Here is a 25,291-nt window from a genome sequence, read left to right on the forward strand (position 1 = left end):
TTCTTGATATGTGGAAGATATGCAGTATGTAATGTAAATCCAATGCTATATATGCCAACATGAGTGCACAGCATCACAATAACACAACACAATTTGAGCTCACAGATTCACAAACACAGTCAAGCTGTGTTTTCTGTGTCCCCACCCCCCTCCTCATTCCTTCCACCCCTAACCTTCACCCGTCAAGACCCCACATTCCCAGCATAGCCGACCCTTGGGCAGCAGGGCATGTCACATATTGAATAAAGGACCCCACGCAGGGTGTTCCAACAGTCTATCTGCCCACAGCACATGAATTGTGTCAAACAGACCTTGACTTTGACCTTCTCGGTGCACCATTGCCGTATTTCTGAGCCCGGTCCTGAACAAAAGTGCAATTCAGGTCTCTGGTCACGCTCAGATCTCGCCTTCAATTGTGATATGGAGTTTTGTTATTAAAATGCCACTAATATTATTCATCCATCCATTCATCTTCCACTGCTTATCTGGGTTGTGGAGGCAGCATGGAGGGAAAGTAGCCCACATGTTCCTGTTCCTGGCCACATTCGCCAGGTCTGCTTGGAGAATCCCAATATGTCCCCCGGACACATGAGACATACTGTATAATCCTTCCAGCTAATTCTGAGTCTGCTCCCTGGTCTCCTCCCAGTAGGACCTCCCTTGGGAGGCATCCTAGGCATGGTCTTAATACAACATGATGTCACCATAAACCTAACCAATGGCCATCTCATTATAGCCCAAATATTTGGTCCCCGAGAAACAAAGTCACCTTACTCTCAGGAGGAAACAAATAACTATATGATGACGTCCTGAGGTCAACAAATCTCCAATTACACCAAGCAAGAGAAGGTGGAAGTCACTATCAGAAGAGAGAAATGGTCAAGGGACTATGAACGGATGGACCAGGAAAATGCGATGGTATTGGATTGTCAGGCAAGAATACAGGATCTGGATCTGTGTGTGCAGAATCAGCACCCACGTGAAAGGTCTCAGGAGGTCCAAGGCCGCCAGATCATGGCTGGGGTCTGGATGGTGATGGGAAAGACCCCAGAACAGAACATCTTTCACAGGCTAAGGAAAAAGCTTGATAACAATGACGTAGGGAGCTGTGACCTAATCTGTCCCATAGGCCCTCATCGATGTCTCAAGGTCTATTTGGTGTAGTTCCCAGTCAAAGCTTCCCTCACCTTCCTCCCTGGGCTGCAATGAGGTGAAACTGAGCTATGTGACACTGAATCGCCTTCTGACCATGAAATCTGACCTAGATTGAGCCGAGTCTTAACAAAAAGCGCTGTGAAGAATGCTGAAAAGGCTGCCTAACAAAGATGGAGGCCCTCAGCTGTACTGAGGCTCAACTGAAGTAAAGCAGATATGTACTCCAACATTTCGAGTGCCGTTACAGTGCCGTGCATGCGTGTGTGTACAGGATAATAAGCTCTGTATATTAGCTTTGTGCCTGATCCCTTTTAGAGAGGGCCATAGTCCAAGCACATCGGTCCAGGCATGTACCTGTGAGTAATGTCACCCTCCGCCTCCATGTCTAAAATGCTCTTAGGGGTTCTTGACCATGCAGGTCCACAGCTTCTCTTGCTCACGTCAAAAGCCTGGGAAGCTGGTGGAGCCGGTACAAAACAATGACGGTGTTATGACTGTTCACACTAAGCTTATTATGAGTGTCTCACACAGAACAAAGGAGAGAGACACGTCCAGCCACAGCAGGACCTTAAGCTGATTCCTCAGCCTCAGTCTAGACGCACAGAAAAAACATGCCAGTGCGGACAGACATGCCGGGTACATTCATTACTTTCAACGCAGTTTAATCAAAAGCACACACACGTGCACGCATTGTGCACATTTCTCTTTTTCAGCACCATTCTGCTTGGATTATGCAATGTGTGCACACTCCTAAAACATCTGTTCACCAAATGGACACTGTGTTACTGTCGCTGAAGAGACTTTTGGAGTTTATGTTCCCAATATCAGCAAGGAAATATGACAGATGTGTTAGAGTGAGCATGCATCTTCATCTAATTCAGTATAAAAGTGTAAAATGTAGCTTGGAGTGCAAGTTCAGGTAAAAGGTGAACCGACGCACTAAAGTCAAAACCACAGGAAGTTCTGGAAAAATTGTTGCCATGATAACCCGGAAGGTTTATTCTATTCCACATGCAGGCTGACCTTGAAACTGATAAGAGTATGTGCCATTTTAATACTTTATACATTTTTCAATCATTAATAATCCTTAATGCTAATGGCGACAAATCTGCTACAAATGTATCAATACTTTTGCTTTAGATTGTACAAGTTGCAATGTTTCGTCACATGATGTCTTGGGTTTTCTAGTAAAGAGTCGTAATTCCTATTTTCTGTTTCAGGCAGCGATCAGTCGCTTCTATTCTACTGTAAATCAACACTGGATGCAGTAGATCACCACCAGTGGATCACCACTTTCTTTGAGTCTTACACACGCTTGCGCACACACACACATTTTTAGGCATTTTTAAGCATTTACAGGCCAAAGAACGGCTTTCATCCCAGTGATATATGGAATTATGACGATGTTAGGCTTGTGTTATACATTGCCTCAGTTTGTTGGGTGTGTCATGAGTAATAAAGGGCATGACCACCAACAGCTGGAAGTGTTGAATAGGCCTGTTTTGATGTGGAATATATATATCCTTTGTACATTTCTTCCCTATGGAAGTGTTGCATCTAAAAAAGGTAATATTATCTTTTAGGCTCTTATAACTCAACACAAAGTACATCACGTATGCCAGATGGTAAGCTGTGATGTTCCACAAGCATTTGACACTGTAACACTCTGGAAGTATGTACCTTGCCTCTTGTCAATATTTGCTCTCGTACTCCCTCTAGCGGCCATCAGCTGCGACATCACCTCCACATGTTCTAAGACGTGAGGTCATTTTGAGAGAAACACAGGTAAGAGATCTAGTAATTCACCATGCTTTATCAAACAGATACATGTCTCCAGAACCAAACACACACATATTTAACAGTGCCTAAGATTACGTTGTTTTTTTCTTTTTTAAAGGAACTGCATATAAAAATATCAGACTCTGAATGCATAGGTTAAGTCAAACTGTATTCGGTGTTTTTCTAGAACAATAAACATCCCCACAAATACAATATTAGTCATCTCCTTTAAACAGAATGAAAGAAATCTATTTAAAAAAAGAAAAGAAAAGAAAAGCATGCTGCTCTTGACGTTTCTACCACGCCAACCCGCTCTTCTCTTCACTTCATAAAGCATTTGCCACCGTTGGGAACACAGAAGTACGATTGGTCTCTTCTTCATCTTCATCATCATCGCTCACTCTGCTTTCTCACGTTAGCGGCTTTCATGGCAGTGTACTTTCCTCCCCACTGGCCCACTGATAAAACTTTCACACAAACTCTAAAGGCGTCATATGTTTAAAAGAAAAACAACCAAAAACAGAAATTAATAAATATAATATAAGGAAACATGTGGATACAGTAAGAGCATTAGGTGTACAACTCAACAGTTAATACAAGGTAAGAAACTTCTTGATTGTAAAACATGACAAGTGGCCGCCAACCGCAATGCTTGGTTCCAATAATTAAAGACATATTCAGTTTAGACATGAGCAGCATAAACAGCATTGCTTGCATGGCCACGCCCCTCCACCCGTTAGAGGCCACGCCCCTCCACCCGTCGGGAGCCACTTGCGCCACTCAATCCACAATAGTTTTGATTCTCCTTCCCCTTTGTCAGTAGTCAGCATGTCAGCGTACTCTTCATCCTAAAGTCAGGCAGCAACATGTGTGATTAAGCCACAGAGCAGGAAACATTGCAGCAACTCATAAACTTCCATAAGACTTAGTGTTTTCAGTTTAAAAAGAAATCTAATCAACTGCAGTTAACTAAGGTGTCATACAGTGCAACAATGTCAGTCATATAAGATGATTGATTAGTTCAGAGATGGTGTTGGCGGTTTAAGGAAGCACTAAACTGTCAAACGGGTCAGAAGCTAAAGAAACAAAACCTATGCATGTTTTGATCGTGGCCGCTCTCCTCGTCGGTTTGAACAGAGAAGCCGCTTTACTAAGCCACTGATAGTTAACGCCTCACCGACCGTCATTGATCCGGATATGGGATTTTTTTGGTTTCGATTCTAAATCACAGTTAAGTGGAAGTACAGCAACTGAACATGTTGGGAGGGGAAACCTTGTGTTGGGCTCCGTGTGTGTGTGTGTGCTTGACTTCTGCAGGCGCCCAGGCCTCGTCACCGTAAAGCGCATTGTGTGGTTTTAATCGTTAGCTTAATAAGAATAATAACTACTTAAAAATATAAAACACTTCACAGTTGACAGTTTGAGGGTGAATGAAGGAGTCCCAGTTGCTACACATTTGTGAACGGCTTCTTTAAGGACACCGAACCAATGACTCCTCTTCCCCTGTTGACAGCCGGCTGATTTAAATATGTGGGGAAACAAAATACTACTGTTCATGGTTGGGTGGAGACGGATTAAAGCCTAGAATGCGGGGGACAAATGTAAGCAGTAAGACACTTAAATCTCTCCTGGTAGGAGATCGCTTGCACAACCTTGAGAATTAGGCCAACAATGGACATCCTTCAGAGTAAAGACACTGAGGTTTCTGCCTACAGCATGTATGGTGTGTGTGTGTGTGTGTGTGCGTGCGTGTATGCCAGCTGTGTACGGAATGAAGCTGTGCAGGAACATTTTTGCAGGAATACAAGTCGCTGTGTGCCGAGCCTGCTGTGCTGCAACCCAGTCCTCGTCTGTAAACTCGTAATGAACAGTTAAGAGTTTGTAAAACCGTGGTGTCATCTCCTCTCTCCCCTTCCCTATGACATCATGTCCGTCCACGATCACAGTCCGCGGCTAGTGTATTGACGTGTCCATATAAGGCTACTGTAGAAATCCCTTATATGTCCAGACTGCCAGGAAGACGAATCGCTGTCCCCTACTGGAGCCTTTGCACAAAGTAGAGAGAAAGCAATAAAGACACAGAGGGGGAGGAAGAGAAAGAAGAGGCCCAAACACTTTAGCACACCATGCATCAGTAATCGCAGTAAGCACTGGCTGGGTACACTAGAGCGGCAAGAGGGCCCAGAGGAGGACAGGAGAGGAAAGACCAGAGCTACAAAAAAAGACAATCCCAAGTTAAGAAACCAGGCAGAACCAGCAAAGCTGAATCAAACTGTGTGGAGGGAAGCAGGCGGAGCAGCGGCTGCTCGGGCGAGTCCATCCCGACTCTGCGGCCCCTCTAGTAGGTGAGACGGGAGGCCTTCATGTTGTAGCAGGGTCTGTCGGTCAGGCCCCCGGCGCCAGAGAAGAGCGACAGGCCCTCCGCTTTCTCCAGCACCACCTCCAGCTCCTGGAAGTCCTGCAGTCGAGCCACGTCCTTGTCCTGGACAGGAAATGGAAACAAAACCAAACTGATTAATTCATCTTACACTTACACCGCGAAGCAAAACATTCTGCACCTTTACGATAACACATTCCTACTCCTTAAGATTATTATCCAGTAACAGTCACAGTATAAATGAAGCACGAGCTGGAGGAGAAGCAACGGACACTAATAAGGCTGATGAGCAGAGCTGTCAGTGTGATTGACAGCTTATTACCATTCCATTATGAAAACCAAGATTATTTTAATATTCTATGACTCAACTCGCCCATCACAGTGTGTAGGACACTATGATTTATGGTGTCAGTCATCTCATGAACTACAGCCTAAAGTTCCTCCCCACAGATCTTGTGGCGCTCGTCTGCCTCCATGACACACGTGAGGCCGGTGGATTTGACAAAAGCTGCTTTTATTCTCAGTCAGCGCTCCTCCCTGTTTACGCTGTTTGACTAGAAACGGCCGCAGCAGGATGTAGGGGATGGACACACACACACACACACACACACACACACACACACACACACACACACACACACACACACACACACACACACACACACACACACACACACACACACACACACACACACACACACACACACACACACACACACACACACACACACACACACACACACACACACACACACACAGGTTGTAGTGTGTACAGTGTGGCTGAGGAGTAAACCTGCAGTTGCTCCTTGTTTAGAAGGATGTAGTTACACAGCCCAAGGCACACACACAAACACACAGGGGTCAACGTCAATTAATAGAGAGTTTATACGTGAATATCGCCAAAAGGATTGAATTAAACATCCTGATGAATCCATTTTGCCTTGATGAGGCAGCTGGGTGCAAACTGAAAGACGAATAATGAGTCCAGCTTAGGGACGGTGATTTTAAAGTTTTAATAGTATTCTCCCTGTGTGCGTGTGCGTGTGCGTGTGTGTGCGCCTTTCCGTACCTTTCTCAGCATGGTGTTGGGCAGCTTACGGATCTTCTCCACGTGCTCCGCGCCGATGTCCAATTCGCGGCAACAGACCCTCAGGAGGGATCGGTAGGTCAGCTCCTGGCGGTCCAGCTCCACCTCGATGAAGTCGTTCTCCCGTGCATTGGGGTTCTGGATGCGGACTTTAAGCACCAACTCTACAGCAGAGGTTCAGAGCAGTCACACCACATGAGCAGGGAGACGTGATGATGAACACAGCCCAGGCTCACAGTTAGTACAAGTAAATCCCATTTTAGTCAAACTTAAGCTACATAAGTTACAACACATTATGTACAGTAACTAAAAGCTTACACGCAATGTTTTATGTAGAAAACGTGTCAAAATGGCTGAAGCGTGTGCGTTCTCCCTCACCTTGCACATTAACAGGGAAGGTGCTGGTGAAGAAGAAAGGTTGGAAGGCTGGCATGGGCCCGCCAGCCTGGCTGTAGCTCAGCTGCTGGGGGATGGACTGCTGCCTGCTGACACCGGGGTTGGCGGCGGACACAGGGGCCTGCACCTGGCTCCCGCCGCTGTTCGCCAGATTAGTGGCGGGCGAGGCCAGGGGAGGCGTGCACACGGTGCCGTTGTGGGTTACCGCTTGCGGATAGTCGGCGTGATTGGCCAGGTGAGGCTCGACGGATATGTCCATGGGCACGGCGCGGTTCACAGCGGGGTGATGGTGGGCGGAGGCCAGGCTGGGCGACGCGCCATTCTGCTCGATGACGGGGATGAACGCCCCGGTCTGGTTTTGGTTGTGGATCGTCGAGTTTGGGCTGGGGGTTGGGCTGTCGGGTGGCGAGCACTGCGGTTCGTGGGTCAGAGGTGGGCCGTGCGAATCCCCGTGCACGGCGTCCTCGCTGTGCTCGCCTGAGACGTTCTGTGTAAAGTGCTGGGGCAGGGCCGCCTCTGACTTGTTATCCATCTTGCTGTATATGAAAGGCGGGTTAGAGAGGTAGTTGGGAATGATCGGCAACTCGGCCTCCTTGACTTCAGGCACATCCTCCACCTCCACTGCAAGAAGAAAAGATGGGCATGAGAAAAGAGGATTATTCCTGAAACCAAGACAGCTTTTACCTCCATGACACGCAGGAACACCAAAGATGACACCCATTTACTGTTAATACGTCTGATTTACTGCTTTATTATTGTAAACGTAACATTCTTGTATAAATGATTCTTACTGAGGCTGTAGTTAGTGGCGGTGGCTCCTCTCCTACCCAACAATTAAACTGAACCTTTCATCCTGTGTAGGTGTGTCTAAGGCTCTATATATAATAACAACTGATAATAATAACTGATATCCAGGAAAGGTGTTAGGAGATCTGCAGTTTACCTCCCAGCAGTCGTTTGATCTCTGGTTTGGATGTGAGTTGTGACGCCAGCTCATCCTTGGCTGTGAGGATCTCTTTGTCTGCTCCACAGCTGAGTAAGTAGGACACAATGTGTTTGTGGTTCCTCTTACAGGCCCAGTGCAGACAGGTCCTGCAGGGAGAAGTTAGAGGAGAGAGAGAGAGAGAGAGAGAGGGGAGAGAGAGAGAGATCACATCATCAATTCAAGCTTTATGAAGAAGTGTAAACCTGCAGAAACAACTACACATTAAGAAGTGAGAGGCATCGGTTCATATTTGACTTTCCTTTACTTTACAGTGTAAATCTGGGAATGATGACATTGCAGGAATTCCAAACACTGACGCTATGCAAAGGCGAGGCATCAACGACATACACAACCCCTGTCCAGGCTCATTACTAAGCTTATTTTAGACCTAAGTGGCTCGCATATGCCGAGTTTAATCCACTAAGATCCCATTTGGCAGCAGCGACCTCTCTCTCTTTCTCTCACACACAAGCCACCACACACAAACACTCAGCAAGTTCAGTCCATTTGTTTGCAAATAAGTGGGTCACAGAAATCTGACTTGTCGACTTGTGTTTGACACGCAGAAGAACCGAGTAACGAGTCAGAGCACTTACCAGCCATTGATCTCATTCTGTGAGTTGACATTCACTCCGCTCCCCACCAGCGTCCGCACGTCGTCGATGTCCCCGATGGCAGACGCCTCTCTCAGTCGCTCCTGTAATTCTTTATCCAACGAAATGGTGGACATTTTGGAACAGACAGCTAAAGTAGTGAGGTCATATGAGACGCAAATAGCTGTCGGATTAATTTGTCAATACTGAACACCGGACGATCTTCTCCCCGGTGGCACTCTGCTCCGCTGAGAAGAGACGAGCGACCAGACAGCTCGTGTTAGCTCCCCGGTAGCTAGCTAGCTAGCTGCTTGACGAAGTGTTAGCAAAGTCTTGGCGCTGGCAGCAAAATGCGAACGCGACTTCTTAACGCTCGCAGCCTTTTGCGTTTGTAGAGCAGACAGCTGACTAAGCGGTCCTCCGCCTGTAGTTGATGTTGTGTTGGTTCACGCTTCCTGCGGTGAGTGTTGAGCCCAGAGCGGTGTCTCTCTTCGGGAGCATTCCGCTCCGCAGTCCGCATTTCTACACCGGAAACGTCATAAATACCCGACGAGGCCGAACCGGAAATCCAGACAGCGGTGGCAGAGTTTAGGTCCTGTTGGACAACAGCATTCAAACAGCAAACTGTTCAGAATATACAGGACATTACTGCTATGGCCTTTGTTGTTCCTATCTTTCATATTTTCTGAAATATGCAGCATTTTTCGGCTGACAAAATCCCCATTAAAACCTATTCAAATTCCAGTCAGCCTCTTCTCGCTGCTCTAAACATTTTCAGGACTTTCTTCCCCCATTCAATTTTGACCTCCAACCTCAGATCTTAAAGACGTTTACCATGTGTGTGTAATGCTGAAAAAGAGCTCTAAGCTCCAAGTTCAGCTGCTTGGAAATTTCAATTTCAAAAAGAGAGAAAGAAAGTGACAGAAGCAGAAAATGAAAAATAAAGGGCAAAACATTTTTTGAAATTAACAGAAGAAACAAAAAAGAGGGAGAACGAGAACAAGAAAATGAGACGGAGAAAGAAAATGATGCAACACGGACCTGGAGAGACAAAATGGTGCCTCAGATGAGCGGAGCAAGCAAGGTTCATGTAAAATGATCAACATGAATTATGTTGTTACAATATGTGACGCACATCCAGATTATTGTTCATGTCTCTGCTCTGTTATAGGACGAGACCACTCGGTACTCCTTTATCAGCCGTGTAAAGGAGAAAAGTATTGTAGAACGAAACTCATACCCACAGTTGTCACATTTGACCCACTTTACTATCCCACATATGTACTTCAGACAAACATACATCCAGAGGTGAAAGTTCATAAATAGTTTGCTACAGAGTTGGGCTGATCCACAAGAACTACTAAACTGCCTGGCCCGCATTTGTTTGTGTTTTGATAAATGTTAAATTAATAGTTAAATCGTCTGTTTCATACAACGATGATGGTGTTTCCTCATCTGGCTCAATGTTACATTTTCAGCTGAAGAAAATCTCTTCATATCTTTTTCAACTCGCTGATTCGCTTTTATTTTCTGCTTGCTTTGAATTTTCAAATTATTTTCTATTATTCCTTAAAAACAATGATAAAAAAAAAATAGAGATACATATCGCAATTGATTTACAACGTGTTCCCGCGTATTTTATTGTACATTATAATTCCGGTTCAAAGGTCAAAATAGCTTGCTGCTAGAACGGGCGTTGTTGCGTCTGCCATTTTGATTAGAAGCACCGTGCGCTCAATTTGATGGTGTGGTTTTAGTTGCTAACGTTAATCAAAAGAGACCCGACTACGCAGAGAGAACGCCAGAACTGAGAGCCAAAATGCTTTCCGCAGCCCAGTTACTCGACGAGTTAATGGGCCGGGATAGAAACTTGGCCCCGGACGAGAAGCGATCAAACGTGCGCTGGGACGACGAAGCCGTAAGTTAGCGGTTTAGTGCGGCTGTTATTATGAAGCTAACCTAGCCGAGCTAACAGTCTGTTACGCGAAACCTTAACACTTAGTTACTCGGCGTAAAATACGGCGTGTTGCCAATGAGTAGCGTGAGTTCAGCTACAACTTAAACGCCTGTCATAGTTAGCTGGACTCGGCCGCTACTTAGCTACTGCCATGATAAACGGTGAAGCAGTGGCTAAACGCTAAGATATAACACTCGGCTAGCGCGTCTGTCTCGCCTCTATGAGTTGCAGGTTTGATAATTCTTCTTTTCTGTTTAGGTCTGTCGATACTATCTGTGTGGCTTCTGTCCTGCTGAGCTTTTCACAAACACTCGGTCTGACTTGGGTAAGTAAGCGACTCAAGGAACGTGCAGTGAAAATATTCTAGATGACAGAGAAAGTAGAAGCTTTTGAGTCAATGATCTCCATTGGAGTGACGTTGTATTAAATAAAAATGAGGAAGCAAGCATGGGAACTATTTTTCTCCCCACTGTATATTTAAGTGTTTTATATGATGGAATGTTACACTTCTTTTACAGGGCCTTGTGAGAAAATCCACGATGAAAAACTTAGGAAAACGTAAGTCTTGGGTTTATTGTTGTGGGCAATAAGCGTTAAAGGTCGGCTACGTTCCTCCCTGCTAACCTGTCTCGGCCTCGTCCTGTCCAGGTATGAAAAGAGCTCTCGCTTTATGAAGGAGGGCTACGAGCGGGACTTCCTGCGCTACCTGCAGTCCCTCCTGGCTGAGGTGGAGCGGAGGATCCGGCGAGGTCACGCCCGCCTTGCACTCTCCCAGGCCCAGCAGAATGCAGGGGTTCGTGCTTTAAACATTCCGTTGGCTGCCGGGAATGACCAAGTAATAATTTTCACGTTATTCAAAATGAAATACACACTAAATGAAATGCACACAAAATGATTGATTGAAATGATGTCACTTACACTCTGTATGTCACCTTTGAACCTGTTTTGGCGACGATGGGAATGCTTCAACCTACAATTCCTAACACACAATACACCTGGAATTGAATCTAACTACTTAAACTTAAACTTTGCCACAGTTGCAGGAGGATTGTCTGGATCTGTGCAGCCAGAATAATTATTATGAATAATAATGATGAAAGGAACTGCACAGCGTATTGACCATGTGTGTCTTAACCAAGCGTTTCTTCTCCACAGGGCCCTGGTCCATCAGGGAAGAACGACGAGAAGAGTCAGGTCCTAACAGACAAGATTGACGACCTAGTTGTACAGGTTTGTGACCTTCGTGTGTGATACACTGTAAAGCCCACAGCCAGCCCCACACTTTCCATACTCTGGTATTGAAAACGTTGCAAAGCCGCCTGCTCAACGTCGGCATCTGCTGGCAACATGTGGGATTGCAGCATTCACCTGCACTTTTAACCCCACATCCAAACTGCCAAGCCACTTTTGCCATGTTTCGCAGAACAGCAGTCAGGGCAACTGGGTGTTGCAATGGGGGCCGGTCGTTGTGTTTCCAAACAGTTTGAACTTCTGTGTGGAAAATTGCAGCAATTTGTAGCAATTTCAAGCTCTTAGTTTATTTAGCCTAAAGACCAGTAATGTATTCAAAGATATTAGTCCTTCAATAAATGCTAACACGCTGAAGCTTCACATTTTCAGTTTTTGGTTGATTCATCTCGGAGGTTTCATTGTATCGCATTACAGTGAGAGTTTCCTCTTAACAGTTTTTACTCACGTGTACATTTGTATACGCAATATATTGGTGATGTCATAAACGTGTTGGCTGTGTTCCTCTGACAGATCGAGGAGCTGGGCTCTGAGGGGCGCGTGGAAGAGGCCCAGGGGATGATGAAGCTGGTGGAACAGCTGAAGGAGGAGAGGGAGCTGCTCAGCGCAAACCCCTCGGTGAGTCACCATAACGGGCAACCCCCCCTCCAGGTCAAAGCAAAATGACTTCATTAGACAGGCAAAGGGGAAATAATGGAAGAAGGGTGCAACTGACTGCAGTCTTTTTTTGGCTGTTTTGCTTATTTATTTATTGCCTGCTTCATCGTAGACCATCGAGAGCTTTGCAGCCCAGGAGAAGCAGATGGAGGTGTGTGAAGTGTGCGGTGCCTTCCTCATTGTGGGCGACGCACAGTCCCGCGTCGACGACCATTTGATGGGGAAGCAGCACATGGGCTACGCCAAGATCAAATCCACTGTTGAGGAGCTCAAGGTAACGGGATCACGCATCGGATTACATGGAACACTTGAAACTTCAAAGCCTGTGTTCCATAATCCTTAAGACCTTTCTTTCTTTCTTTGTATTTGTCCTCAGGAGAAACTACGTCGGCGCTCAGAGGACCCCCCAGGGGAGAACCCAGTAGTCAGGCGTGACAGAGAAGACCGCGAGCGCGAGAGGGAGGAGCGGGAGAAAAAGCGAAAGGAGGAGGAAGAGAAGGAGAAAGAGAAGGAGCGTGAGAAGGAACGCGAGAAGGAGAAGGAGCGCGAGCGGGAGAAGGAGCGCGAGCGGGACAGAGACCGGGACCGAGACAGGGAGAGGCGAGCGCGGCGGAGCCACTCCAACAGCCGCCATTCCAGCCGTGCGTCGGACAGGAAAAGGAGCAGGTCCCGCGACCGGCGGCGGTCCAGGAGCAGGGACAAAGACAGGGAGAGGGAACGCAAACGCAGCAGGTTTGAACAATTTCCGTAAACATTTTAAACCGTTGATTGTATTAAAAAAGACACAAAGCAGCAATATAGTAGTGACACTCCACTGGTATTTTTGAACCTGATTATCAACCCCTATGTAGTTTTACGCCCTAATGAATTCCTCATCTCCCACCTCAAGGAGCCGAGACAGGGAGAGGAGGCGCAGTCGCGACCGCACCGGCTCCGACAAGAAGCGGCGCTCTCGCAGCCGTGAGCGGAGGAGGTCCCGCAGCTCAGAGCGCAAATCCCACCGACATCGCAGCCGCAGCAGAGACCGAGAGAGGGAGAAGGACAGGGAAAGGGACAGAGAACGGTCATCAAAAGACAAAGGTGAGGAGTGTTCCTTTTCCCTCTCTATTGATGGTTGTGCTACAAGCAAAATAAACGAATGTCCTGAATTTTCCACAAAAAGGGCTGACCTGCCATCATCACACAGGACAATAAGACGGCAAGAAACTAATTATCTGCCTCGACGACCAAAATCTGTCCCGTAGTTCACTGCCTCCAGCGTTGGATTGGAGAGTATATTTTTGTCCACATACGTAGGATAGCTGTCGAGGAGAAAAGACGATAATGTGTTCCAATTGGTGTCCTGCCCCCCACAGACCGTAAGGTGACAGAGGAGAGGAGCGGCGGCGGCTCCAAGAAAGACAAGCACGCTGACGGTGACTCAGCCGCCGCCAAGGCTTCGTCGGAAGCGGAGCCGATGGAGACGGAGGCGGCTGTCTCCGCCCCGTCCCCCCTGCTTAACGGCCAGCAAGGGCTCCTCCATTCTGAAGGTGACACTCAGTCCAATTAAAACTGATCTGATAGGACCTCAGATCAGGCTCAGGTAAGTGCGTCCTCCTCGTCTCTGCCCCTGGCTCTCAAACCCCCACCCCAACACCCCACCTGCCCCTTACCCCCCACCCTCCCTTACCCCCTCCTCATCCTCCCCCCTCCCCCCCACCCTGTTAATGTTCATTTCAATGCCTATGATTTCTGTCTTATGTACTGTATGCATATATCTTTATCCTGTTTTTGAATAGTGCATCATAAGTATATGCACTGAAGATGAAGGACTAGGCCCGATGAGTGAGAAGAAAGTAGAAAGCATTCACACAAACCCAAGAGGGAAAGGCCAGTGTAGCCCTGAGCAAACATACCCGGAGGTACCCCTCGTTCTGTATCGGTTTGAACACTTGATACTAGATGTTATATTTGTCTCTGTGGACAAAAAAGTGGCAGAAAAAAAAATATTAATCTCTCCATTGTTTTTCCTGCCTGTATTTCTTTTTTTTTTTTTTCCTTTTTTTTTTTTTTTTATTCCTGGAAAGTAGTAACATGTTGATAACTGTGGGGGTGAAGTTCAAGCGAGTGTGTCTACATGTTTGACGTCCTGGGATAGAAGCACACAGCCTGTCTAGACGTACTGCAGCCAACACACAGCTCACAGGTTTAACCGTAACCCATAACCACCCAATGTCCAGCCTACTGTGCCTGATAATGCCATGCAGTGTGTGTTTGGGCGGGGGGGGGGGGGGCACCGGCGGGGGGGGCATCATGTCACTAACTAACTGGAAGGTGTAGGGTTTATCGAATGAATTGCAGCTGACTTCCATACCTCACACAGCGTTGGTGTTGTGAGCGAGACCACATGAGAAAAGGGCAAATTAAAAATCATGGATACTCTCTGACTCTCAAACTGTGCAGGTACTCACCCAAGGTACTCCTTTCTCTACCCACATCCATTTCTGAATGCTGTTGCCTGTCAGGAAAAAAAAATTTGCAGTAGTTCTCCAGAACATGAAGTTGGAAGTTTGATTGTGCATCTCTGTTTTTTTAATGGAACAATTGTCTCTTTCTACTTGTTTGACCTCTTACATAAATGTCTTGAAACGTTGCTTGATAAGCCAATTGCAGTATAGTAAAGAGGTGTAGAGGCACCTTACCTGCTTGATATACCCTTGCCAACAGCTGAATATGTCACTGAAATGAATGTCTTCATATAGTGTTATTGTCATTTTAAGGAGGATTTGTTCAGTGTGTGTTCACGCCAAAAGTGTTTCAGAATTCAAAATGATGGCTTTAATTACGGCAAAGGGAATATCAAACTGGTTGTCACTACTTCTTGACGTGATTTACGTGTGAAGTAGTGACCGGACCGTGTACAAAGCAGTCAAACCAGTCCGGTAAACGCCAGGCGATGTGTCAATTTTACCGCCTGCACCTCATCTGACCCGGCCGAGCCTTAGGCGTAAGCAGGACCGCGTCGTGTGTAGCCTTAGCGGCAGCAGTAAGTTGCTACAAAGCATCCGCGATGGGGGACGCCCTTGCTGACACGGCACTTTGTGAACATTTTTGCTCCACAGGGGAAGCTGGGACATCTGGTGGAGGAAGAAACGGAAGAGCGCACCCACCCTCACCCCCTGAACCTGACACATCGCTGCTTAAAAACAAGGTGAACCACAGATGTAGTGGCTTATTTAAAGTATGAACATAAATGTGTCAATGAGAAGATCCCCCCCCCCCCCCCCCTCCCCAAACCTAGATCTCTTTCCTGTTCCATGACCTGTGTACCTACTGGTTGGACGAGGGCAGTTGTGGTTCATCTGATGTATTTCTTTAACGTGGCTAGATGTCGTTCAGACGTCGCATTAAATACCAAACGTAGGAAGTTAATTATGTTTTGTTTGTTTTGTTCTTTTCATTTGGAGAAACTCTACACGTCGTCCTTGCTATATATATTTTTTTGCTTTTAATCAAAAATAAAAACAGTGCTTGTGGTTTGTTTTGGTTTGTCAGGTGCCACTTGACATTTCTTTTGGAACAGTCGGTTGAAAACAAATGTACAATGTTCGACCCGTGGCAGGGCGTGTCTCTTTCTCCTCCACTCAGAGCTCACAGTGATGGCTCTTGTGAGATTTGTTTCATTTTGCTCTGCTTTTAACATTCATGTTTGTCCTGAATTAAAAAAAAAAAAAAAAAAAGAAGTCAGAAAATGTCTGAATGTTGTTCTATCCTTGGAAGTGTCTGAACCCGATCCTTTAGCTTTCATATGTCGTACACGGAACCATTTTAAAGTTGGACGCCAAAGTGGCCGGGTACTTAAAATTCACACATAACTCATGCGTGATGTGTTGAATTGCAAAGCGTGTGGGATCTAGTGAGGATTATGAAAGTCATTGGACTGTTGTAAACCACACAGCCACTTCTGAAAAGGGCCAAGAATGAGTTTGATTCACAGTCAAATTACACTAAAAACTCATCTGGATGTTCCACTTGACTGCATGATGTATTACTGTGCCAATGTAATCAAATCGGGCTCAAAAATGCTAATCGTTCACGGCTCCTCGCTGTCAGATGCGTTATGCAATCACAATGCGCTCTAGTCTGTCGGAGCAGTAACCAGTTTATCAACTCCACAAGTAAACCGCCCCCATACAGACTCGGAGCAATCTATATCTATTATACACAACCAGAATCCACTTTCACACAATTGTGTTCCATTCCTGCCTGGAACACCGCAGACAAAGGCTGAGATGTGTTTGCCTTTACGCTGACCTTTCCAAACCTGGCAACCATGGAGAAGTGCGACATCTCCAGCAACGGAAAGAAATAAAGCAGGTTTGTTTTTATCCTGGGTCCAGTGTATCCAGAACTCGGTGACAACAATGCTCAATGTCCAATTCTATGAAAGCGTGCTAGCTGCTGGGTATTCATCATCCTCATCAGTTCTCCGCTCCAGTAGAGCTGTTCACTAATCGGGGGGCAGTGGGAGAAAAGATGCGTGCTGAGCTGACATCTTCAGCTCCTCTGCAGTGAAGGTTTGACAGGAAACAGTTTTTGCCTTCTTCTTCTAGCTGCCGCCGCAGGAGCAGCACTGTCAAACAGGCTTATTAGCTCAATTAAATCAGAAAATGAGATTGTTCAACACGTTAACCTTGGACCCCCACCAGTTAATTACCCATCAGTTACACATGAACATGCTTTGATGATGTGGGTGAGCGGGCCCGGCTGTGACCGCGCCGCACTGCTCCGCCTCTTCGTCTTGTCTTGCGACCGCCCGGTCTCGCTCCGGGTCCTTGCAGCTGCCTCTTGGCCCCTCGGAGTCATTCACCGAGAAACAGGACGAGCCCTCTCCTCCCCTCCTGTCCCAGATGAACAAGGGTAGCAGGTGGGTTTCCAACGCTTGGTTAAGTCCCGAAACAGAAGAGGAAATGTGCTATGCAAACAACAGAGGGGAGGCCGGGGGGGGTTTAGGGAGCAGGGGCACTGGGCTCGTTATGGGCCACAGATTGGAAAGCATACAGGGGAAGAGATGCACGTGAAGCAACTGGATTCTGGGGAGAAAGCAGGACAGATGCAGTGGAGCTTTGTTAGAACGAATTGCATGTTGAGCCTATGTGAACTCGTGTGTTGGTCTTTCACTGAGGTCCAGCAGGAGGCACTGTCGGCCTAATTTAGAAGTTTCTGAAGGCCAAGGCAGCGGCATCACAGCACAGCAAACAGTATTTATTGCGACACTTACTTACTCGCCTATTAGTGTGTGCAATCGCTCAGATAGCATGGAAGTAAAGCCGACAACAGGAGCTCTATCACACTCGGGCAACATTAACATCCCATTTCTCTCTGCAACACACAATCTGTACATGTCATTAGGAACACAGTATTTCCCAAGGGTGAGGGATGCTGTTAGCGGGGAGAGAAAATAGACGGAAGGAACAAGAGGAGGATCGTGAACCAGGGTGGAGAGATGGGAAACAAAGAGAACGAGGGGAGAGAGGGGGGAGGGAGTCGGCTGGATGTAACCGGGGTGAGGAAGGATAATGGAGACGGATTGTCCTCACCCCTTCCTTTTTACTGCGTTACTCAGACATGCAGTCTCAAGTTAAGGCCAAGAGGAAAGCTGCATTCAAATGACGGCCGTTCTGTGCTTAGACTAATGTTCAAAACACCTCTGATGTGGAAAGAGACTCTTCTATCACCTGTCAGCATTAGTCACTCTGAAGGCACCTGTCACTTGTGCTCTGCTTGCACTTATGTCACCTCTCTGCTTGCATCTGCAGCCATCCATCTGCCTTAGTGTCATTCTCTTATTAATACAGATGAGACAATGCAGATACAGTAGTGTGTCCTCGCCTGCACTGCAGCATCCTGGGAGCTCTGCTTTTTACTACGTTCACACTCGGTGATCAGCGGCACAGGCAGATAAGTAGCAATTGCGCATAACAACTTGTATTTTGCAGGTAGGAGCAAAGCTATTTGTTTCATAGCTTATTTATAATGGAGAACATTTAGAATTGTCTAATCTGCAACACAGTGATTGATTGGATAACAACGCTGATGAGGGGACCAGGGTTTTTGTGGAATACATCAATCGTGTCTGGCAATGTTTGGGCTTTGTCCAACGACCGTTTCTGGAGAAATCTGCAGTGAACCCGACTCATTTAAAGCACTGAAGAGTCGTTTGATGGCTGTAATGTGTCAGATCCTGTAAATTTGGTTTGAGGTTTTATGTGAAATATGCCACACTTACAACTGGAAGAAACGTCATTCTAATGTAATGTAATTGGACGAAGTTGACAAGGCTCTTTGTCATTTCGTGGTGTATGAGCTTCAATTTAGAATCACCACTGTGAAATATGATCCACTCCCTCCCTGCTGCCCTAAATGACCTTATTGTGTTTAAGGTTCAAAAGTCCTTTCCTCAGATCACATTCCATCAGTAGGCGGCGCTACAGAGACGTGAGAGAGGACACACAGCAACGCGTAATGAGGATTTCTACAACAGTGCTTTTAAAAAGTTAGTGTAGAATTAAGACTTTTTCTCCCATTACAAACATTTCTAAAAGAGAAATGCATAATTTATAATCAAAATCTGGGCTGTTTGGAGCCATTTTGCCAACTGATATCTACACATTTAGTTTGAGTGTTGTTGTTAGTTTGTTGTCACATTATTGTTTCATGTCTTATTTAGAGAGTTAAATGCAACGTTTCTGTTGGATCCACACAGTTTTGTCATTATGTTTCTGTGATTAAATCTGTCAGGATCTCAGTCATTTCCAAACCCTGGCTACGGCCATGGCTACGCTACCGGAACTGGACTCCACACACTTACTCATGTCAGTCCAGCCTTTCACCACCCGTTACTTTCTCCAATCAAACTAATCAATCTCTCACTTCCTCCCACTTTTACCGTTGTTTTTTTTTTAAATTCTTTCCTTTATTCTGCAGTTCTGGCCTGAAACGAGCCGGTGAAAGCCAGGAATCCGACTGGCAGCCGGGGGAAGAGTGTCAGTCCTCTCTGTGTGAGCGTGAAAGCTATTTTCTGGGCATTGGACTGAGGACAACACTGCCTCCTTCTCTAAAAAGCTCAGGAAGGAACGGCTTGACAAAAAAAAGCGTAACGAGGGATAAAATGAATACGGCAGAGAAATGTGTTTTTTTTTGAGGGGAGCAACACAGTGCAAAGGCTGGCAGAGAAGAATGGTTTGATCATACATATTTATTACCTCCTCCAAGGAGGTTTGTGCTCGTTTGTCGACGCCAATTTGCACAAAACCTAGCAATGGGAACTATGTGGCCTGGGTAAAAATCTATTTTATATTGAATGCTTTTTGTGTGCTATGTCTTTTACACTCACTCAAGCCTGTTGACGCAATGAGAGACTCAGTGGGTGAAATCTGCTCTGGGTACAGATTCAGCAGCGAGTGTCTTAATAGTTGTAGAAATATTACCTTTTTTGTCATTTTGTTCTTGGCTAGTTTATTTTTAACGTTATCCTCCTGAGAGTTGTAAAAGTGTAGGGCAGGGAAACTCGACTGTCCACAGAGGAGGACACAAGGTCTCAGACGGTTAAGGTGCAAATTTTGCCTTTTGTCTTGTTCAGCCTTGGTTCTTATGAGTGCTAGTTTGAATTGTAGAATTGAGTTCACACCTGTACACACTGTATGGGATTGGAAAGGGAAGAAAGAGACGGTGAGAGTGAGTTGAAATTGTGAAATAGCTGCTTCTATTTAATATCTGTAAGTTAGTGACACACACACACACAAACAGCTATGCGACTGGGTTGACTGGAACACAAGCCAATTCATCCCCCTGGTGAACTGCTGTCACCATGGCAATCTGACTTCTGCTGACTCCTATTTTTTTCCCTTTCTTTTTTTGTAGCATAACAACAGACTGAAATGCACACCGAGTGAATGTATACTGATTTCACACACACTGCTGTCAGACTTGCCTCTCTATTTCCTCGCACAGCCGGCGAGGGAAGAGCAAAGGAAAGAAGCAAAACAACCGATCCCCAAATCCTGCTGCGCGATACACAAGAACGAGAGGAGCGTCACTCAAAGCCGGGCGACTCCAGCTTAGCGTCTGAATGTCTCAGACGTTTGGAAGAAAAGCTTAAGGTTTACCCAATTGATCCAACCAGTCAAAGGGAATTCATGTGTGTGTGTGAATGAACATCAGGTGCCGTTTCAGTCCAGTGCTCCGGCATCATCATGAGATCATTAATGGCGACCGTATTTACTTATCGATCTGCAGCGGCGGCACAAAGGCTTCTCATTACTGGTTGTTTTCCATGACGGTCGTGTGTGTGTGTGTCGGCCAGGACTGATTGCTGCTCCCAGGTTCATTGTTATTGACCCATCTATTGTCTATGGATGGAACATCGATCTCACTCATGTCACGGACGTCAAGATGGTGTTGATTATTAGTGCTTTTATTGGCCTAAAGGTCATTCTCTTTATTTAATTATTCACGTTTGGTTTCATTAAAGCGGAAACGCATGAAACAATGAGGGTTTTCTGCTTCAAAGACACTTAATTTCTTTATTTGTGCCCGTGCTATAGTTTACCGTATCTATTATTTCTAGCTATACTGCACACACACACACACACACACACACACACACACACACACACACACCAGCGTCCTCCATCATCTACTCCTCTTCGGAGAAAATGCTGATGATGCAGTCTTGCCTTCTCCTTCATCCCTCTTGCCCGCCTCCTTATGTTTCACAGCGCACTCTTCCCTCCTATGAATTATGTATCTGATTAATTAGTCGCGCCATTACAGTCTGTGGTCAACTGGAAATCCCCCTCTGCTCCGGTTCAAACATAACTCGGACATGTTTCACCCCCTCTCTCTCTCCCCGGCGATGCTTCGTTGTCGGCGGTGTGTAGCGGGAAGAGAGGGAGGGGCCGGGGTATTTGTTGTTGTAGCCCTGGGGGCGATGCATGACATCACGCTGGGGGATACGAAGAAATCACGAGATAACAAGATGAAGGCCTCGTGCTGGACTTCAAAGCGGAACGGCTGCTCAAATTGAAGCAGGGAAAACCCGTGCCCCTCTGCGATATCAAAGTGTGTGTACAGTATGTAGGAAGCAAGGGCTGGTACACGATGCACACACATGGGAGCTGTAACGGAGGATATCCTGTACACAATGAGCTCCGTGCCAGGGAGTGTATGTTGTTGCACCGAAATCCAGAGAAAATGAACAACTCATTTAGAACAAGAATCTCTTTTCTTCTACCAACAGGACGTTTTTTGGTTAAATGAAACGTGCTGTCGTTCATGTTAGTGTAGGAAATAAATGGTTTCCGTCTTAACGTCTCTGCGGATGAAGTGGAAATGGCGTCATTGTCATTTCGTGGACTGGAATACAAAAAGTTCTTCCATTTCCTGTACGGCAAAGAAATGGGTTGAACATGATTCGGGGACAAAATGCATCGAGGTGTTCCTGTATTTCATGTGTGAAATGCGGCCCGTATACACACACAGTGACGGCCTGGACACAGAAACATTTGTTTATTGTTCGTCAACATGGCAACCAAGCAGAACCATCAGGCGAAGCCACATACATGAATCCTGCGTTGCTGCGTTGCTGCGTTGCTGCGTTGCTGTATTCCCCTATGCTGCACAATGTTAAAGCCAGGTTCAGCATTAAACCTGGAGATGTAAATCTGTCATAATCCCTAGAAGAACACGGAGCACAGAGTTGTTGTCAGTGCTATAAATCTGAGCAGCAGTTATTGATCTGCACTTAACTGGTCATGCTGGTGTGTCGCTGCACACTGGACACAGTAAAACACTCCATACATAAGCCAGCGCATGTGACAGGAGAGCACAGATGCAGAATGTATAACATGCACACTCTCACACACACACACACACACACACACACCAATTCCCCCTTTAACAGGCTTAAATGTGCCGCTGTCACACCCTAAGGCAGGAGGTGTGTGTACGTATGTGCATAGGTGTATAAGGAGCTGGCCCCTGCATTGTGAATCCCGTGGCCTGTCATTGATCCTTCTTATTGATCGGCCCTCTTGCCTTGCTGCACATATCGGTCATGTACCTGTCCACCGCCATTGCCCTTTATGCTCCGACAATATCGTGATTCTAAAGACTACCCGGTGAAACGGCTTTTGGTTTTTATCTCAGGTCTATCAGGACATAATGCTCACTGGCCATATAAATGTTCGATGAGGTGTTATTTGGTGTAATCCTTCATCCTCACCGGTTGCAGTTTAGGAGCAGTATTTGGCAGTGAAACAATGTTTTGGTAATCTAGCATGCAACACTAACTGACGACGTGGTTCAGAGCAAAGAGTCTCCAAATATCCCACGATTTAGATTTAAGATTGGAAGTGTCTAAACAGCTTTAAAACCAGCGAGATAATGTATTTGTGTGTACGTGTGTGTGGGTGTGTGTGTGTGTGTGTGTGTGTGTGTGTGTGTGTGTGTGTGAGAGAGATCAGCCCTGCCACTGCTCTGCAACAAACACTGTCAAATGGCATTAATCTGATGTATTTGTGTGCATTTCCATAAAAGCATGTCTCAGTGTGTGTGTCTGTGTCGGCATTTGTGTGTGTGTGTGTGTGTGTGTGTGTGTGTGTGTGTGTGTGTGTGTGTGTGTGTGGATTGCCTGTTTCTTCCTGTAATCATCTCCTGTGCATTTGACTGAGGAATGAAGCGCTGGCTGGCTGGCGGATGCTGTGTAATCATGCAAATCAGGAGAATCACGCTCGTTCCCAGTGGCGAGATTATGGTGATGCTGGACACTGTCTGATTTAGTCTCCCCTCACTGTCTCACTGTCTCACCGTCTCACCTTCCCACCGTCTCACTGTCTCACCGTCTCACCGTCTCTATCACACACAGCTCAGCTCTAATGTAAAGTATAGGGGATGGGAAGAAGAGGAGGAGAGAGGAAATCACATAACAGCACAGTTCAGCACGGAAATTCTGCCTTCATATGATGGATGCTGCCGTTTCTGCGTTTTAAGAACAATTTGTAAATTATTGTCAGCCCATAATTGCTCATTTCTATCAGGACAGCGCACAGGACTCATTTGCATTGGGCTGCTGGCAGAGGAGGCTGCTGGCTCTGCTGTTTAGTCCAATCATATTGTGAAAGAGGTGATGGATTTGAGTCATCATGCAGGCATTATCAAGCAGAGGAGCGGAGCCGTAATGTGTCTGGCAACAAAAAGCAAGCAGCAACAGCCCAAATCAGGGAAGCTTTGGTATAATGCAGAGGTTTATGAGCAGGTTTAGAAAATACAGAGGAGCGGGGGACTTTCTAGGAAAAGTTGAAGGTTATTTACTGCGTTTCTGGACGAAGCCATTTGAGAAACACTGCATCCCAACAGAATTACACCAAAATTACCTCTACAAACACAAATCCATTAGCTCCTTTGTGTTAATGTTGCTGAGTCTCTGTCTGTGCTTTTTGTTCGGTTGGAGAATGCATGTATGCAACACACACACACACACACACAGTTGCCAGAAAGTCACACTCAAAGCAGACAGATTATTATTTTTTAATAATTACCAATGTCCAGACCTCAGTGACCTCATATCTGCCTGCTGCTCTGTTTATGAGTTTTTATGAGCTGAGCCATGTGTGTGTGTGTGTGTGTGTGTGTGTGTGTGTGTGTGAGTGTGTGTGTCAGTCTGCCATGACTACAATAACTACTTGTACATTCATGTATGCATTCAAGTATTTGTACCCATGTCTGCCTGTACATCTGAGGTGCAAAGTAGGTTGTGTTGGTCGCGTCAAAATGTGTGTAGTTGTGCGTATTTTGGGGGAATGAAGTCGGTGGTGTTGTACAAGAATGAGTAGTGACATTTGCACTGACGTGCACTGAGACGGAAAATACAGAGCTGGACTGACAAACACCTGACTCTCCTGTCAGAAGGGGGAACAGGTCCACACACACACACACACACACACACACACACACACACACACACACACACACACACACACACACACACAGGGTACAGTACATTAGGGAAGTCTGGCGATGGTGAGTAAGAGAGAGAAAAGGGTTGAAATTGATGCCAAACATCATCAAATTTAATATTATTCTAACAGAGGACTGATTTTAGTTGAGAGAGATTCTTATATGTACAAAATAGCAACTTGGTGTGGTGTCTGATATCATTGTTATCATTATCATATCTGCTGAAGGGGCCGTTGATTTGAGCATCAGCAGTGATTGAGGAAAAAAAGCTCTGTAGACAAGGAGTGTGTGTGTGAGTGTGTGTGTGGGGGGGTGTGGGGGTGTGGGGGGGGCAATGACACAGCCTGTAAAAACTGCAGAGCACAGATTAGTTTTTATAGCTGCAGCTATCTGTTGGCCGTTATTTCAGCTCAGAGCAGAGTGGAAATAATGAGATCACAGGCCCCAGGTGAGCGGTGAGCTGCTGGACGGCCTGAAACACACAGACGGGGGAGATGATTACTGAGCTGTGTGTTCTTGTTGTCTAAAAATCAAAGGGTTAGACGCCTCGAATTAAGCACGCCGTCATATTCAACTCCTAGGAGCTTACTGTGATGCTAGGTGTTGTTTGTTGAACCATTAAAGATGCTCACACACACACACACACACACACACACACACACACACACACACACACACACACAGGTTTGTCCTTAGTAGTGGAAGCATGTGCACTCCAGCACACACTCGCACAAGAAGACTGACGATTATTGCAGTAAGCAGCACATAAAAGCTCCTATTTGGCCCTTAAGACAAAGATTGAGTTTGTTTATTGATGCACTTTCATTCATACACATTTGTCAGAGGCTATAATGAACAACAAACAACTCAAGAGGTGATGTCATGGTCGTAATTGTGATCAAACACTTACGCAAAGTGTCTCTTCCCAACAAGTTGCGTGGTAAGGTACCAAATCTCTCTCACACACACACACACACACACACACACACACACACACACACACACACACCTGCTGCAGCCCATTTCCAACTCCTTGTGAGCACAGGGGAGCAACAAAACA

General features: G+C 46.1%; 2 protein-coding genes across 2 annotated transcripts; one reads left to right on the plus strand and one right to left on the minus strand.

The window, feature by feature from the left end:
• Positions 1 to 2,953: 2,953 nt before the first annotated feature.
• On the minus strand, positions 2,954 to 8,926 carry ankrd40 (ankyrin repeat domain 40). The gene is made up of 5 exons (XM_076143058.1): positions 8,376 to 8,926; positions 7,738 to 7,886; positions 6,777 to 7,415; positions 6,381 to 6,562; positions 2,954 to 5,416 (listed from the first exon to the last, which is right to left on the minus strand). Exons 1-5 carry the CDS (start codon positions 8,507 to 8,509, stop codon positions 5,273 to 5,275), a joined length of 1,248 nt encoding a protein of 415 aa, XP_075999173.1. The 5' UTR covers positions 8,510 to 8,926; the 3' UTR covers positions 2,954 to 5,272.
• A 1,123-nt stretch (positions 8,927 to 10,049) lies between these two features.
• luc7l3 (LUC7-like 3 pre-mRNA splicing factor) lies at positions 10,050 to 15,923 on the plus strand. Its single transcript, XM_076142953.1, has 11 exons — positions 10,050 to 10,290; positions 10,588 to 10,654; positions 10,848 to 10,887; positions 10,978 to 11,164; positions 11,485 to 11,559; positions 12,091 to 12,195; positions 12,347 to 12,508; positions 12,611 to 12,966; positions 13,124 to 13,314; positions 13,590 to 13,816; positions 15,336 to 15,923. The coding sequence occupies exons 1-10, from the start codon at positions 10,192 to 10,194 to the stop codon at positions 13,781 to 13,783; spliced, it is 1,476 nt and encodes a 491-aa protein (XP_075999068.1). The 5' UTR covers positions 10,050 to 10,191; the 3' UTR covers positions 13,784 to 13,816; positions 15,336 to 15,923.
• Positions 15,924 to 25,291: the final 9,368 nt, after the last annotated feature.

This window comes from Genypterus blacodes, unplaced genomic scaffold, assembly GCF_046128005.1.
Source record: "Genypterus blacodes isolate CSIRO-AG114 ecotype Tasmania unplaced genomic scaffold, CSIRO-AGI_Gbla_v1 ptg000022l_1, whole genome shotgun sequence".
Taxonomy (NCBI): domain Eukaryota; kingdom Metazoa; phylum Chordata; class Actinopteri; order Ophidiiformes; family Ophidiidae; genus Genypterus; species Genypterus blacodes.

What these genes read in the sequence shown, in the direction of transcription:
- ankrd40 (XM_076143058.1), bottom strand. Translation starts at nt 8,509, where the DNA reads ATGTCCACCATTTCGTTGGATAAAGAATTACAGGAGCGACTGAGAGAG. An exon ending in CTTCCCTGTTAATGTGCAAG is followed by an intron (nt 6,563 to 6,776) that starts GTGAGGGAGAAC and finishes CCTCTGCTGTAG; the next exon opens with AGTTGGTGCTTAAAGTCCGC. An exon ending in CCAACACCATGCTGAGAAAG is followed by an intron (nt 5,417 to 6,380) that starts GTACGGAAAGGC and finishes TTTCCTGTCCAG; the next exon opens with GACAAGGACGTGGCTCGACT.
- luc7l3 (XM_076142953.1), top strand. Translation starts at nt 10,192, where the DNA reads ATGCTTTCCGCAGCCCAGTTACTCGACGAGTTAATGGGCCGGGATAGA. An exon ending in TTGACGACCTAGTTGTACAG is followed by an intron (nt 11,560 to 12,090) that starts GTTTGTGACCTT and finishes TTCCTCTGACAG; the next exon opens with ATCGAGGAGCTGGGCTCTGA. An exon ending in CCACTGTTGAGGAGCTCAAG is followed by an intron (nt 12,509 to 12,610) that starts GTAACGGGATCA and finishes ATTTGTCCTCAG; the next exon opens with GAGAAACTACGTCGGCGCTC.